This window comes from Cnephaeus nilssonii, assembly GCF_951640355.1.
Source record: "Cnephaeus nilssonii genome assembly, chromosome: 15".
In the NCBI taxonomy this organism is placed as follows: domain Eukaryota; kingdom Metazoa; phylum Chordata; class Mammalia; order Chiroptera; family Vespertilionidae; genus Cnephaeus; species Cnephaeus nilssonii.
This window is the reverse complement of record NC_137086.1, coordinates 9729459-9742629: the sequence shown is the minus strand read 5'-3', so window position 1 is coordinate 9742629 and position 13171 is coordinate 9729459. Positions and strand designations below refer to the sequence as shown.

At 36.8% G+C, this 13171-nt stretch overlaps 1 protein-coding gene across 5 annotated transcripts in view; it reads left to right on the top strand.

The window, feature by feature from the left end:
• Window positions 1–13171, top strand: part of ATAD2B (ATPase family AAA domain containing 2B) — a 129429-nt gene that overhangs the window by 45133 nt on the left and 71125 nt on the right. For all 5 annotated transcript variants that reach the window (XM_079791804.1, XM_079791803.1, XM_079791806.1 and 2 more), the window contains 5 exons: window positions 1124–1235; window positions 3440–3555; window positions 5249–5423; window positions 8176–8264; window positions 11873–12032. In XM_079791804.1, the coding sequence (XP_079647930.1) occupies window positions 1124–1235; window positions 3440–3555; window positions 5249–5423; window positions 8176–8264; window positions 11873–12032 (652 nt within the window). The remainder of the gene's footprint in view (window positions 1–1123; window positions 1236–3439; window positions 3556–5248; window positions 5424–8175; window positions 8265–11872; window positions 12033–13171) is intronic.

Below are 13171 nucleotides of genomic sequence, written 5' to 3'. Positions count from 1 at the left end.
AAGAACTTAATGCCTATTTAATCTGAACTATTCTGATACCTGCTTTGGAAATATGTTTTTGAGAGAAGGTAGCACTCAGAAATGTTATCAAAGTTACATTCATTATAGAAGCTATACTTTTTTGAGGCTGTTTGTAATTTTTTGGTGTTTACCCAATGTTAAAAGAGAAAGTAGATTATATTTTCTTAGGGTAGTAAAATTAAATAATACAATATATGGTTTTAGGTAGCTAAAGATTAATTTTAAGTTAGTTACACAAAAGATTAAGCTTAGTTCTCAAAATGTGGTCTAAACTTGGTTTCCTTTGAATAAAAGGGCAAAAAATTTCTTCAGTCATGTAAATTGAGTAGACATATTCACATAATATCTGAGGATAAGTTTAAATATCATAGTGAAGCTTGAGTTCAGTTAGTGCTATATATTATAGTACATATGTGTCCCTCAGCCCGGCCTTCACCCTCTTGCAATCTGGGACCCCTCAGGGGACATCCCTCTTGCAATCTGGGACCGCTGGCTCCTAGCCGCTGGCCTATCTGCCTGCGTGATCGCCCCTACCGCCTCTGTCTGCTTGCCTGATCGCCCCTAACCACTCTGCCTGCCTGCCTGCCTGATCACCCCTAACCGCTCGCCTGCCTGCCTGATCTCCCCTAACCACTGGCCTGCCTGATCGCCCCTAACCACTCTGCCTGCCTGATCACCCCTAACTGCTCGTCTGCCTGCCTGATTGCCCCTAACTGCCTCTGCCTCAGCCCCCGTCTCTGTGGATTCATCTGGAAGGACGTCCAGAATGATGTCCAGAAGGTCGTTCGGCTGTCCGGTCTAATTAGCATATTATGCTTTTATTATTATAGATAATATAGAACATCAGTTAGATTAAGTTTTCTAAGTTGGAATAGATTGGCCTTTTTGGACAAATAGATTATTGGCCTTTGTTTGCTTTATCTAGTGAATATGTTTATTTTTGGTTTGTTGAAAAATTTTTAGAAAAAGTAGTTTAAAAATATGGAGTCTTTTGATGTTATTTTCTGGTTTATGATAAAAAGGAGAAAGGTGAAAATGTGTTAGAGATTTAAACTTATTTTGACATTAAAAATGTGAAACTTGAATTTTTTATGAATTTCAGGTGTTTGCCTATGAATTTAAGAACAGAAGATTTAGCTAGTGGTATTCTCCGAGAACGTGTCAAAGTGGGCGCAAGCTTGGCTGATGTTGATCCAATGAACATTGATAAATCAGTAAGTTTTGGAGATGTTTTTCTAGAAGTACCTTTCTTTTTTTAAAAAGGTCATGTCTTGTTTCTAAACCAACACACAATAAATGCAGAAAAATCTAGATATCACCATTATTAGTGTGTGTGTGTGTGTGTGTGTGTGTGTGTGTGTATGTATGTATATTTATATATTGGAACCTAGCACTCTGATCACATATGATGTCTACTCAAGTCCTCCCCCCCCCCTTTTTTTTTCATTTCACTGTTGCTAGAGCATATAGTGAAAAATGGTTAGGAAATGAGGCTGATCCCCATAAACCATGATTAGGCAATGGGTTATTGTTGAAGCTGCTGCTTAGGTTTCCAGATCAGATTTGCATTTTAGATAGATCACTCTGTCTATGATGCAGTTAATGAATTTGAGGGCAGCAAGGCTGGCATTAGGGAGACTGGTTCAGAAGTAGTTGTAATCTAGTAATCTGGAGTAATGGTCACAGTAGAAAGAAAGTAGGGTAACGATGGAAGGAAGTAGCATATGGATTTGACATAATTCAGTAGAGAATTTGGTATGACAGAAATTGATGAATTAATTGCTTTTGGGGAATGAGGGAGAGAAACAAGTTGAATATTTTACCCAGGTTTCTGGCTTAAGAGATTGGATGAGGTAATGCATGGCTTCATTCTCTGAGGTAGGAGGCATAATAGAAGAAATATGTATTTGAGGTGTGAAGATTGATTCAGTTAGTTATAGACATGCTTAGGTATCTGTGGCATATCACAAATTGAAGTAACTTGTAGGAAATTGGTTATTTAGTTTTGGCATTAAGGCGAAATATCTGGGCTAGAACTTCAGATATGGGTCAACCACATAAAGATAGCTGAGGTTACTATGGAAAATGGATAATAAGCACCCAGGAAATATATGGTGTGCAGAGAGAGACAAGACTTAGAAGACGTGGTAGATTCTTACTGTTAGTAGAATCTTTTCTGCGAGGATACTTGGGAATAAGGTTATTACAGAATATATTTGATTATTCCCATAAACCTTTCTATTCAACATAATTTAACCAATTCTCACATGATAGACTTAAGTTACCAAATGGAGTTGTGTATATATTTGAAAAGGAAATGTTAGCTACCTCCAATCTGAAGTCATAGGGGAAAATCTTTATTAGTGAGGACCTAAGGACATTTCAGAGAGTCAAGTTTAGTAGTTCACATTCTCAGAAGATTTTACTTAATGATCTTTGCTTATTTGGTTTACCAGCACCTTGCTCTCTTGAATCTAGTTAATTTTAGGCATCTCTGCCAGTTAATTAGAGTTAACTTACTTCTTTAAAGTATGATATCATATGCAAGAAAATTTAGCTACTTTTAGAGAGTTTTTTATTTAAACTCTATTTTTTTAGATTACTTAAGTGTTGTCTATCATAGTAAAATATTCATTGTAGAACATTTTCAAGTACCATAACAGAATAAAAAATCAAGGAAAGAAATCTCCTAGAACCCACTGGTCAAAGGCAATCACTGCTAACATTTTGGCACTATTTTCTTCAAGCACTTGCTTTTATCCAGTTTTTTAAATTTACAAACTGTTTTAGGTATTTAAACTGTTAGAGGTGGGAGGAATAATCTCTGTTGCATCTTGTGGGAGACCGGTGTTTCTCAAACTGTTTTTTTTTTTTTTTTTAATTGTTGTCCCGTAATAACAAAAATTAAATTTCTCTTTAGGTAAATTTGTGTTAAAGATTAAGATTTTTGTCAGGTAAAGTTGAGCTTTGGTGGGTTACAAACCATTGTAATAGCAAAGATTTTTGTTACCCTACTCCTGGACCAATTTTTGCCCCCTTGGGGGTGAAGTTGCCCCTGCTGAGAATGCATGTGATAGATGATATTTTGAAAGGCATTTAAATTATTAGCGTGCATACATAACATAGTATTTCGTATAGATAACCATTAAAGTGTTAGACTGGGCATTGCTCTTGTCCTTAGTTACTATGAGATTAAAGACTGATAGCTTTATTTGGCTGGACTGACATGTACACTTGAGTTTTACTGCCAACTTTATTTTTTTACACTTATTTCAAAAGTGTAAGTTTTTTTAACTTTACGTTCAACAGTTTCTACTCAGACATGTATTTCTAAATCATAAAACTGTCTCATATATTAAAAAAAAATCTATAAACAGTTAAAATTATTTTATGTTAAACTTTCCCCCTTCTTTCCAAGGTACGGTTTGATAGCATAGGTGGATTGAGCCATCATATTCATGCACTAAAGGAAATGGTAGTATTTCCACTATTATATCCAGAAATTTTTGAAAAATTTAAAATTCAGCCTCCAAGGTAAGTATTGTTATTACTGTTAATTTATAAAATTTCAATTAGTAAATAATTATAAATATTTCATATGTATTTATTTGATGTGTTCTAGCAATAAGAATTAAGAAGGAAAATTTGTTTTTTAGTGCTCTAAGGCTGTGGTACTATGTTCTTGAAATTTACACCTTAGCATTTAACGGTCAGGCACAAATCAGATCTTTAATATACAAGTGAATTGCCCAGATATTTTCCTTGATTTGGCTTTCTAATAGCATTGAGTTTGATGCTCTGTGTTGTTTAATCTTTGGAAGCACAATTTCAATGAAGTCTTTATTTGACTTGATGGGGTATTTTTGAAATGGCAAGCTTGATAATTTATTTTCATGATCATTTTAGTTGTGGTTGATCATGAGGTGATTAAATATTAGAAAAAGGCTAAGAAATTGTTTTAAAGGAAATTGAGCAGAATAAAATATTCTGAAGATGTATATTTATAGACTGTTAGATTTAAACTGCGAAATGTTCCTTTTTATTTAGTAGGAGGTTTTTATTCAGATTTGGTTCTAATTTATTTTCCATGTGTTTAAGGATGTAGAAAATCTATTAAAGAGTCATCTTCAGGAGACATCTGTAATACTTTCAACAATAAAGATAAATTAGAAAAAAGAGTCATCTTCTATTTGAGTCATTTAAAAAGTTAGCCTATAATTCTACATTGGCTTTTAAAAATCATGATAGCAATTTATTTGTTTTTTATATAATGTAAATTGAATTTTAAAAATAATTATTACTTTTAGTATAGCCTTGGGATAAACAAAACAGAGAGTTATAAGGAGCAAGTGTCACAAACAGAAAGTAATTCTACTCTTTAGGGATGAACAATTTTGTATATTTGTTATAGATTTCTTTTATACATCTGTGCATATATTAAATTTATGTTTTGTCTATATTATGCACATATAAACTTTTAATATAAATGAGATTATTCAACAATACTCTTACATAACTTTGGTTTTTACTCTATAATATATTCTAGACACCTTCCATATTAGTAATGTACATATTATTTGATACTATACTAGTGTTTTATTTTATAGATGTAACAATATATCTGTCCCTTATTACTAAATGGCATTTAATTTTTTTCAGTTTTTCACTATTAGAATCTGCTCTGTTGAACATCCATTTAAAAATTTTTAGCCTGGCCGGCTTGGCTCAGTGGTTAAGCATTGACCAGGCCAGGCCATATGCCTGGGTTGCAGTCTTGATCCCCAGTGGGGGGCATGCAGGAGGCAGCAGATCAATGATACTCTCTTAACATTGATGTTCCTATTTCCCTCTTCCTCTGCCTTCATTTCTGAAATAAATAAAAATACATTTAAAAAAATTTTAAAAATAACATCTTTTGAGTATTTCTATATGACATATTCTAAGATGTGAAATTGGTAAGTCACAGGGAAAAACATTTAAAATTTTGATGTATCTTGCCAAATTACTCTCTATTCTGATTTAACTGTATTTTTTGGCCTATCAAAGCTTGGTGCTTTGAGAACATCCTTGAGGACACTCAGCGAAGGGAAATGTTTGTCTATGTACTACAAAAGTTTTATTTTTGTCTAATAATTATAATATAAATACAAAATTATATGAGAGAAGTATCCTTTTGTATTGGTTATTAGTGGTGGTGATAACATTTATTAATTTTTTATTCCTCTAGGGGCTGTTTGTTTTATGGACCTCCTGGCACAGGTAAAACCTTGGTTGCCAGAGCACTAGCTAATGAGTGCAGTCAAGGAGACAAAAAGGTGGCTTTTTTTATGCGAAAAGGAGCAGACTGTCTGAGCAAGTGGGTGGGTGAATCAGAACGGCAACTTAGGCTTCTTTTTGATCAGGTAAGTAAAATCAGAGAATATCTTCTTTAGCATATTTGATGCACTTAGTCTGTAAATACAAACTGTTCTTGAGGAGGCATATTTTCCAATCAGTATATGAAATTTAGGATCAATAATCTGAATTTGAATGGCAAAGAGGTATTTAATAGCAGTTTTACTAGTACTAATTTAAGTTGACTCACAACACATTTATTGAGGTGGCTACTAGGCACCTAATACCATGTTAGATGCTTTTGGAAACGCTGGTTATAACATATTTATCATTAGATTGTAGTCTAATTCAGGAAATAGCATAAAAAGCTTAACATGACATCACACAAAACAGTATAGTATTTATTTTCATCAGTTGTAAATGTGGTTCTGAAATAATTCAGCAATAAGTGAATGCTTTTAAAAGAATAAGGTGAGCCCTGACTAGTGTGGTTCAGTTGGTTGGAGTGTTGTCCCATTCACTGAGGGGTGGCAGGTTCGATTCCGGTCAGGGCACATGCCGTGGTTGTGGGTTTGATTTCCAGTTGGGGTGAAAGCGGGAGGCTACTGATTGAGGTTTCTCTCTCTTTCCCCCTTTCTTTCTCTAAAAATCAATGAAATTTACTTAAAAAATAAAATATTAAGGTGAATGAATATTATGTAGGCTATCTTTACTATTTATATGTAACTAGAGGCCTGGTGCACGAAATTTGTGCACGGGGGTGTGTGTCCCTTAGCCCAGCCTGCACCCTCTCCAATCTGGGACCCCTCGAGGGATGTCTGACTGCCTGTTTAGGCCCGATCCTATCGGGATCGGGTCTATACGGGCAGTCGGACATCCCTCTCACAATCCAGGACTGCTGGCTCCCAACTGCTCTCCTGCCTGCCTTCCTGATTGCCCTTAACCGCTTATGCCTGCCAGCCTGATCACCCCCTAACCACTCCCCTGCCAGTCTGATTGATGCTTAACTGCTCCCCTGCCAGCCTGTTTGCCCCTAACTGCCCTCCCTTGCAGGCCTGGTCACCCCTAACTGCCCTCACCTGCAGGCCTGGTCCCCCCCAACTGCCCTTCCCTGCAGGCCCGGTCACTCCCAACTTTCCTCCTCTGCTGGCCTGGTCACCCCTAACTGCCCTCCCCTGCAGGCTTGATTGCCCCAAACTGCCCTCCCTTGAAGGCCTGGCCCCTCCCAACTGCCCTCCTCTGCTGGCCTGATCGCCCACAACTGCACTCCCTTGCAGACCTGGTCCCTCTCAACTGCCCTCCCCTGCTGGCCATCTTTTGGCGGCCATCTTATGTCCACATGGGGGCAGTCATCTTTGACCACATGGGGGAAGCATCTTGTGTGTTGGAGTGATGGTCAATTTGCATATTATTCTTTTATTAGATAGGATTAGATAGAATAGAGGCCTGGTGCACGGGTGGGGGCTGGCTGGTTTGCCCTGAAGGGTGTCCCGGATCAGGGTGGGGGTTCCCTTGGGCTGTGGGCCTGCCTGGGTGAGGGGCCTGTGGTGGTTTGCAGGCCAGCCACGTCCCCTGGTGACCCAAGCGGAGGCCCTGGTATCTGGGATTTATTTATCTTCTATAATTGAAACTGTAGCCTTGAGCGGAGCCAAGCCTCCTGCTCGCTCTGTGGCCGCAGCCATTTTTGTTGGGATTTATTTATCTTCTATAATTGAAACTTTGTAGCCTTGAGCGGAGGCCTGGGCCGGCCAAGGCAGGCGGAAAGCTTGGCTTCCTCCATTGCTGGGGAAACCCAAGCCTCCTGCTCTCTCCGTGGCCGCAGCCATCTTGGTTGGGCTAATTTGCATACTCGTTCCTGATTGGCTGGTGGGTGTGGCTTGTGGGTGTAGAGGAGGTACAGTCAATTTGTGTATTACTCTTTAAATAGATAGGATAAGTACTTAAAAATATTATTTTCTAATACTTGTAATAAGAGTCCTCCTGTAAGTTCACTTTGGATTGTTTGAATTAATGAATGAAGTCATTCATATTTGGCAATGCAACTTATATTTCATTGTGTGTAAGGAAATGCACATGAAATAAAAACAATTCTTTCAATAAGCATTCATTGAATGCCCATTGTGTGTCAAAGTTCTTTGTAATTAGTAAAACACTTCAAATATGACAGTATTAAAAACTGCTGTGTTTAGATAATGGATCTAGAAAGAGGAATATAGAAAAATTCTTACCTTCATGGTGCTCAGTGTTTATTGGGAAGTCAAACATTTCAGCCTGTATGCTTTAAGAGAATCCTATATAATAAAAGTGTAGTATGTATATTGTCCCCTCTCCTGGGAGTTCGACCAAGGGGCGGGGCTGTGGGAAGGGAGGGAGGCCCTGGCCTGCTGCAGCTGCTAGGGACCCTACCAGTGCATGAATTTCGTGCATTGGGCCTCTAGTTTAATTATAATTGAAATATATAAATATAAAATAACATTGGTGGATGAGGGAAGAATTAACTTGGAAATGCTGACATTGTTCAATGACTTAAATGCATGAAATAAAACAAAAATAGTACGTTTAAAAAGACATTTGTTGTGTATGTGAATAAATAATATATATCAAAGAATAAAACTGAAAACAGTAGATGCCTGTAGACCTGTGGTTGGATATTACATAAGTAAAAAGGAAAGGGGGGATAAGGAGATTTTCTTTTTACTTATGTAATCTTTCTTACCTGATGCATGTTGTATCATTTGCTTATATTAGCTATTAAGAAAACACAGTAATTATAAAAAATGGACAGTAATACAATAAATAACTCTTTTCTTTTTATACTAGGCATATTTGATGAGACCTTCTATAATATTTTTTGATGAAATAGATGGATTAGCTCCAGTTCGCTCTAGCAGACAAGATCAGATTCACAGGTAATTTTTCTAATCTGATTATGTTAGATTCTTTTCACTCATTGACACAGTATTTAGCCTTAGCCCTTGGATGAGTGCTTTGAGGCTTATCACATGTCATCTGTGTCCTTAAGGAAGATCTTTTTCAGTTAGCACAGGGGTCAGCAAACCATGCATGACCTGTGGGGCAAATCTAGCCTCCTGCCTGTTTTTGTAAGTGATGTTTTATTGGAACACAGCTGTGTTTATTCCTTTTTCCATTATATATGGCTGCTTCTGCACTACAAGAGCAGAGTTGTGGCTGAGTTGGTTGAATGTCGTCCTGTGCCCTTTCAATTCCCATTCAGGGCACATGCCCAGGTTGTGGGCTCGATCCTCAATATGGGGCATGCAGGAGGCAGCTGATTGATGTTTTTTTTCCACATCAATGTTTCTCTGTCCCTCTCTCTCTAAAATCAATAAAAATGTATTTAAATTAAATATGTATATAATAAAATAGGCAGTTTAGTGCTCTTGGGAAAGAATGGCCTTTTAAATAAATAATGCTGGGAAAATTGGGTATCTATTTGGTGAAAAAATAAAACTAATTCTTCTTCACACTTTATAAAACAATTCCAGTTGGATTTTTAAGTCCATATTTGAAAGATGATACAAATTCTTTTAGAAGATAATATAGAAGGGTTAGGGCAGGCAAGTAGACCTCAAATATAGTATTTAAGTCATTTAGACTTTATTTTAAACATAATAGGGATTACTAGAGAATTTTGATCCAGGAGCTGGTAATTACAAATTTTAAATTAAAGGTGACTTTTGGTAGAATTTAAGGTAGGGTGTAATTCTGTTTTTGGTCATGTTTAAAACTTTGTCTTCTGATAATCCTGTACAAAACACTTAAAAATGTTGATAAATCCTAATAAACAGGTCTGGCCAGTGTGGCTTAGTTGGTTGAGCGTCCTCCTGTGCATGGAAAGGTTGCTGGTTCATTCCTGGTCACGGCACATGCCTGGGTTGTAGGCTCTATCCCTAGTAAGGGGCATGCAGGAGGTAGCTGATCGATATACTGCCCTCACATCGATGTTTCTTTTTTTTCCTTTCCCCTCCTCTTTCTCTAAAAATCAATAAAAAAATCTTTAAAAAAATCCTAACATTTGAAATGCTCCCGGTGATTGGAATATACTAAGGAAAAGTTTGAGATTAAATATGAACTTATACTTAAGGATGCTTATTTCTCACCCCTTATATCTTGAGTGAGGCACTTAGGTCATTAATTTTCAGTTATTCAATAGATAAGAATAAACACAAATCCTCCGCATGCATGTATATTGGGTCTCTAGCATTTTGGTCTCATTTATAGATTTGGGAAACAGGTGGAACAGTTTATTTAGGAGCAAGAATGATTTCTTTAACATGTTGAGCATATTGGAGAAGTTATTTCACACTGGTGTTAGCAGTAAGAATAGAAGTGAGAACAGTTGGAAAACACTAAGAAGACCATTGTTACTAGAATTATGGTTTATCTTATAATTAGACATGAAACATTTCTATTCAGTAATGTTGAAAGCATAGTTTAAAAATCTAAAATAATTTTGAGTTGAATTTAGTTACAATGATAGCCATTCTAAAGAAAATGTCTAAAATTATAATAATGCAAATGTAATTCTGTAGGAACTCTAAACAAAATATAAATTGGCAGACATTACCCCTACCCAAGATTGCTATTAAAAGACTGATATATTTCTTATTCTTTTTTTTTCAGAAACAGCTTTATTGAGATAAACATACAGTTCACTCATTTAAACTGTATGATTCAGATATGTTCATATATACAGTTTACTCATTTAAACTATATGGTTCAGTGGCTTCCAGTGTATTTACAGAGTTGTGTAACCATTACCACAACCAATTATTGAACATTTTCATTTCCCCAGAAAGAATCCTTATGTCTTTTAGCCATCACTCTCCAACCTCTCGCTTGTCCCCCACCAAGTCCTAGGCAATCACTAACATACTTTGACTTGCTATAGATATGCCCATTTTAGACTTTTCATAAAAATGCAATCATATAATTTGCGGACTTTTGTAGCTGGCTTTTTTTTTCTTTTTCATTTAGCACAGTGTTTTCAAGGTTCATCCATGTTGTAGCACCTGTCAGTACTTCATTTATTTTTATTGACAAATAATCTATTGTATGGATATGCCACATTTTATTTGTCCATTTATCCAGTTGATGGACGTTGAGCTGCTTCGACTTTTTGGCTGTTATGAATAAAGCTACTATGAACATTATTTTTTGTGTGGACATTGTTGGGTCATATGGTAACTCTATGTTTAGTAGTTGAAAGAACTCTCAGGCTGTTTTCCAAAGAGGCACATTTCACAAGTGAAGGAGAGAGGGAGGGAGAGAAACATCGATTTATTGTTTCACTTATTTATACACTAGAGGCCCAGTGCATGATTGAATCATGCACATGTAGGGTCCCCTACACGCTTTCGCTTTCGATCGCGGGGGAGCTGGGTGCCTGTCCGCTGGTGCACCAGGCCTTTCAGAAGCCTCTGGCTTTTGATGGTCCGCGGCGGGACGTGAGCTCGCTGCCCCAGAGGCCCCTTCTCGCAGCACAGCCATGGTGCAGACGCTGAGCTCGCGCCGCCACTGGTGACGCGAGCTCAGCGTCCTGCTGGCCCAATCGGCTACCCAGGCCACCCCGAGTCCCGCCCCCTGTGCTTCCCTCTGGCCCAATCGTGGGCGTAGCGGAGTGATGGTAATTTACATATTACCATTTTATTAGGTAGGATTCATTGGTTGCTTTTTGTATGTGCCCTGACCAATATCAAACCTGTGACCGGGATCAAACCTGCAACCTTGGTGTATGGTGACGATGCTCTAACCAACTGAGCTACCCAGCCAGGGTCGCTACCTCATTTGGTTTTGATTTGGATATTGCTAATGACTAAGGATGGGCCCTTTGTATGTTTTGTATGGAGAAATGTCTATTTACATTTTTTGACTATTTTTAAATTAGGTTACTTTTTTTGTTGTTGAGTTGTGATTGTTTTTATGTATTCTGAGTCCTAAACCCTTATTAAATATATAATTTGTAAATATTTTCTCTCCTGTTCTTTAGGTTGCCTTTTAACTTTCTTGATAGTTAAAGGCAGAAAAACTTTTAATTTTGATGTAGACCATTTTTATGTTTTTTGTTGTTGCTGTGTGTGTGTTTTTTTAAAATATATTTTTTATTGATTTCAGAGAGGAAGGGAGAGGGAGAGAGAGAAACATCAATGATGAGAAAGATTCATTGATCGGCTGCCTCCTGCACGCCCCACACTGGGGATTGAGCCCGCAACCTGGGCATGTGCCCTGACTGGGAATCGAACTGTGACCTGCTGGGTCATAGGTCGATGCTCAACCACTGAGCCATGCGGTCCGGGCTTTGTTGCTGTGTTTTTGGTGTCTATTAATGTTTGAATACTTTTGAAAATGATTTCTGTGTATTACTTGATCTTGCATGAAGATATTTATACTATACTTTTATTTGCATTTTAAGATTGATACAAGTTAGTATAAAAAGCAGTTTTTACAACTTTTCTTTCATTTTTCCCCCCAATTTTGTCTAAAAATTTTGTTACAGCTCCATAGTGTCAACCCTCCTTGCTCTTATGGATGGATTAGACAATAGGGGTGAAATTGTTGTTATTGGTGCTACAAATAGACTTGATTCTATAGATCCTGCTCTCAGGAGACCTGGTCGTTTTGACAGAGAATTCCTTTTCAACTTGCCTGATCAAAAGGTAAGAGTTTCTGGTTTTGATCTATTAAGATTTATTTGTGATTCAGTTATGCGACATATATGTATTTTGAGAGTGGTATTTTATGAATTTTCATTTTTAAAATATATTTTATTGATTTTTTACAGAGAGGGAGAAGGATAGAGTTAGAAACATTGATGAGAGAGAAACATCAATCAGCTGCCTCCTGCACACCTCCTACTGGGGATGTGCCCACAACCAAGGTAAATGCCCTTGACCAGAATCGAACCTGAGACCTTTCAGTCCGCAGGCCGACGCTCTATCCACTGAGCCAAACCGGTTAGGGCTGAATTTTCATTTTTAAAATTGTGCTTCTGGGATATCAGAGTTAATTCTATAAAAAAAACCTTGTAATTATTAAATAACTTAGTCTTTTCTATTAATAGTTATCAGAAAGTTTATGTTTTTTAAGAAGTAAGAGGAAAACCCTTGATTAAGTTACTGTAGATGCTTACTTTTTTCTTTTAGTTCTCCAGATTGGAGTAATTATCTTGTATGGCAGGTTATATGTCTCTAGATAGTCAAAGTAGCTTTGTTCCCATAAAAATAACATTTGTAGCATATTGGTGGGTTTATGAATAAGGGCCCAAAATACAAATTTTCATAGAAATGACCATACCATCATATTTAATTAAAAGCAGCATATGTTATTCATTATAGTGTAGTTTCTAAAAGAATGTGTAATTAAAATGGTGTAGTGTATAATCATTGAATGTGTAAAATGTTATATATTATACAAAGTTCTTTTTTCCTAATTCTACTTGAAAATTTTATTGTTAGTTTTGGTTTGACCTGTTTAATCATCAGCTGTTTCTTCACTGGGAACTTAAGTTTGAGAGGGAGAGATGAATGAAGAGAAGGTACTATATTTGACAATGCTTCCCATGTAATTTAATATTTCGAATAAGTTTAATGGGAATATTTATAACAGATAGCCATACAAATGTAAACGAAAGAAAGCAGAGAAGATACTACATATGAATATATGTAGATACACACTCATGTTGTTATATGGCTTTGATTTCAGAATTCTATATAAAATGCTTGGCTTATATACATAGATAGGCAAGACTAAGTTGGTAGGACAGTTTAGAAGACTATAGGGCAGGGGTGGGGAACCT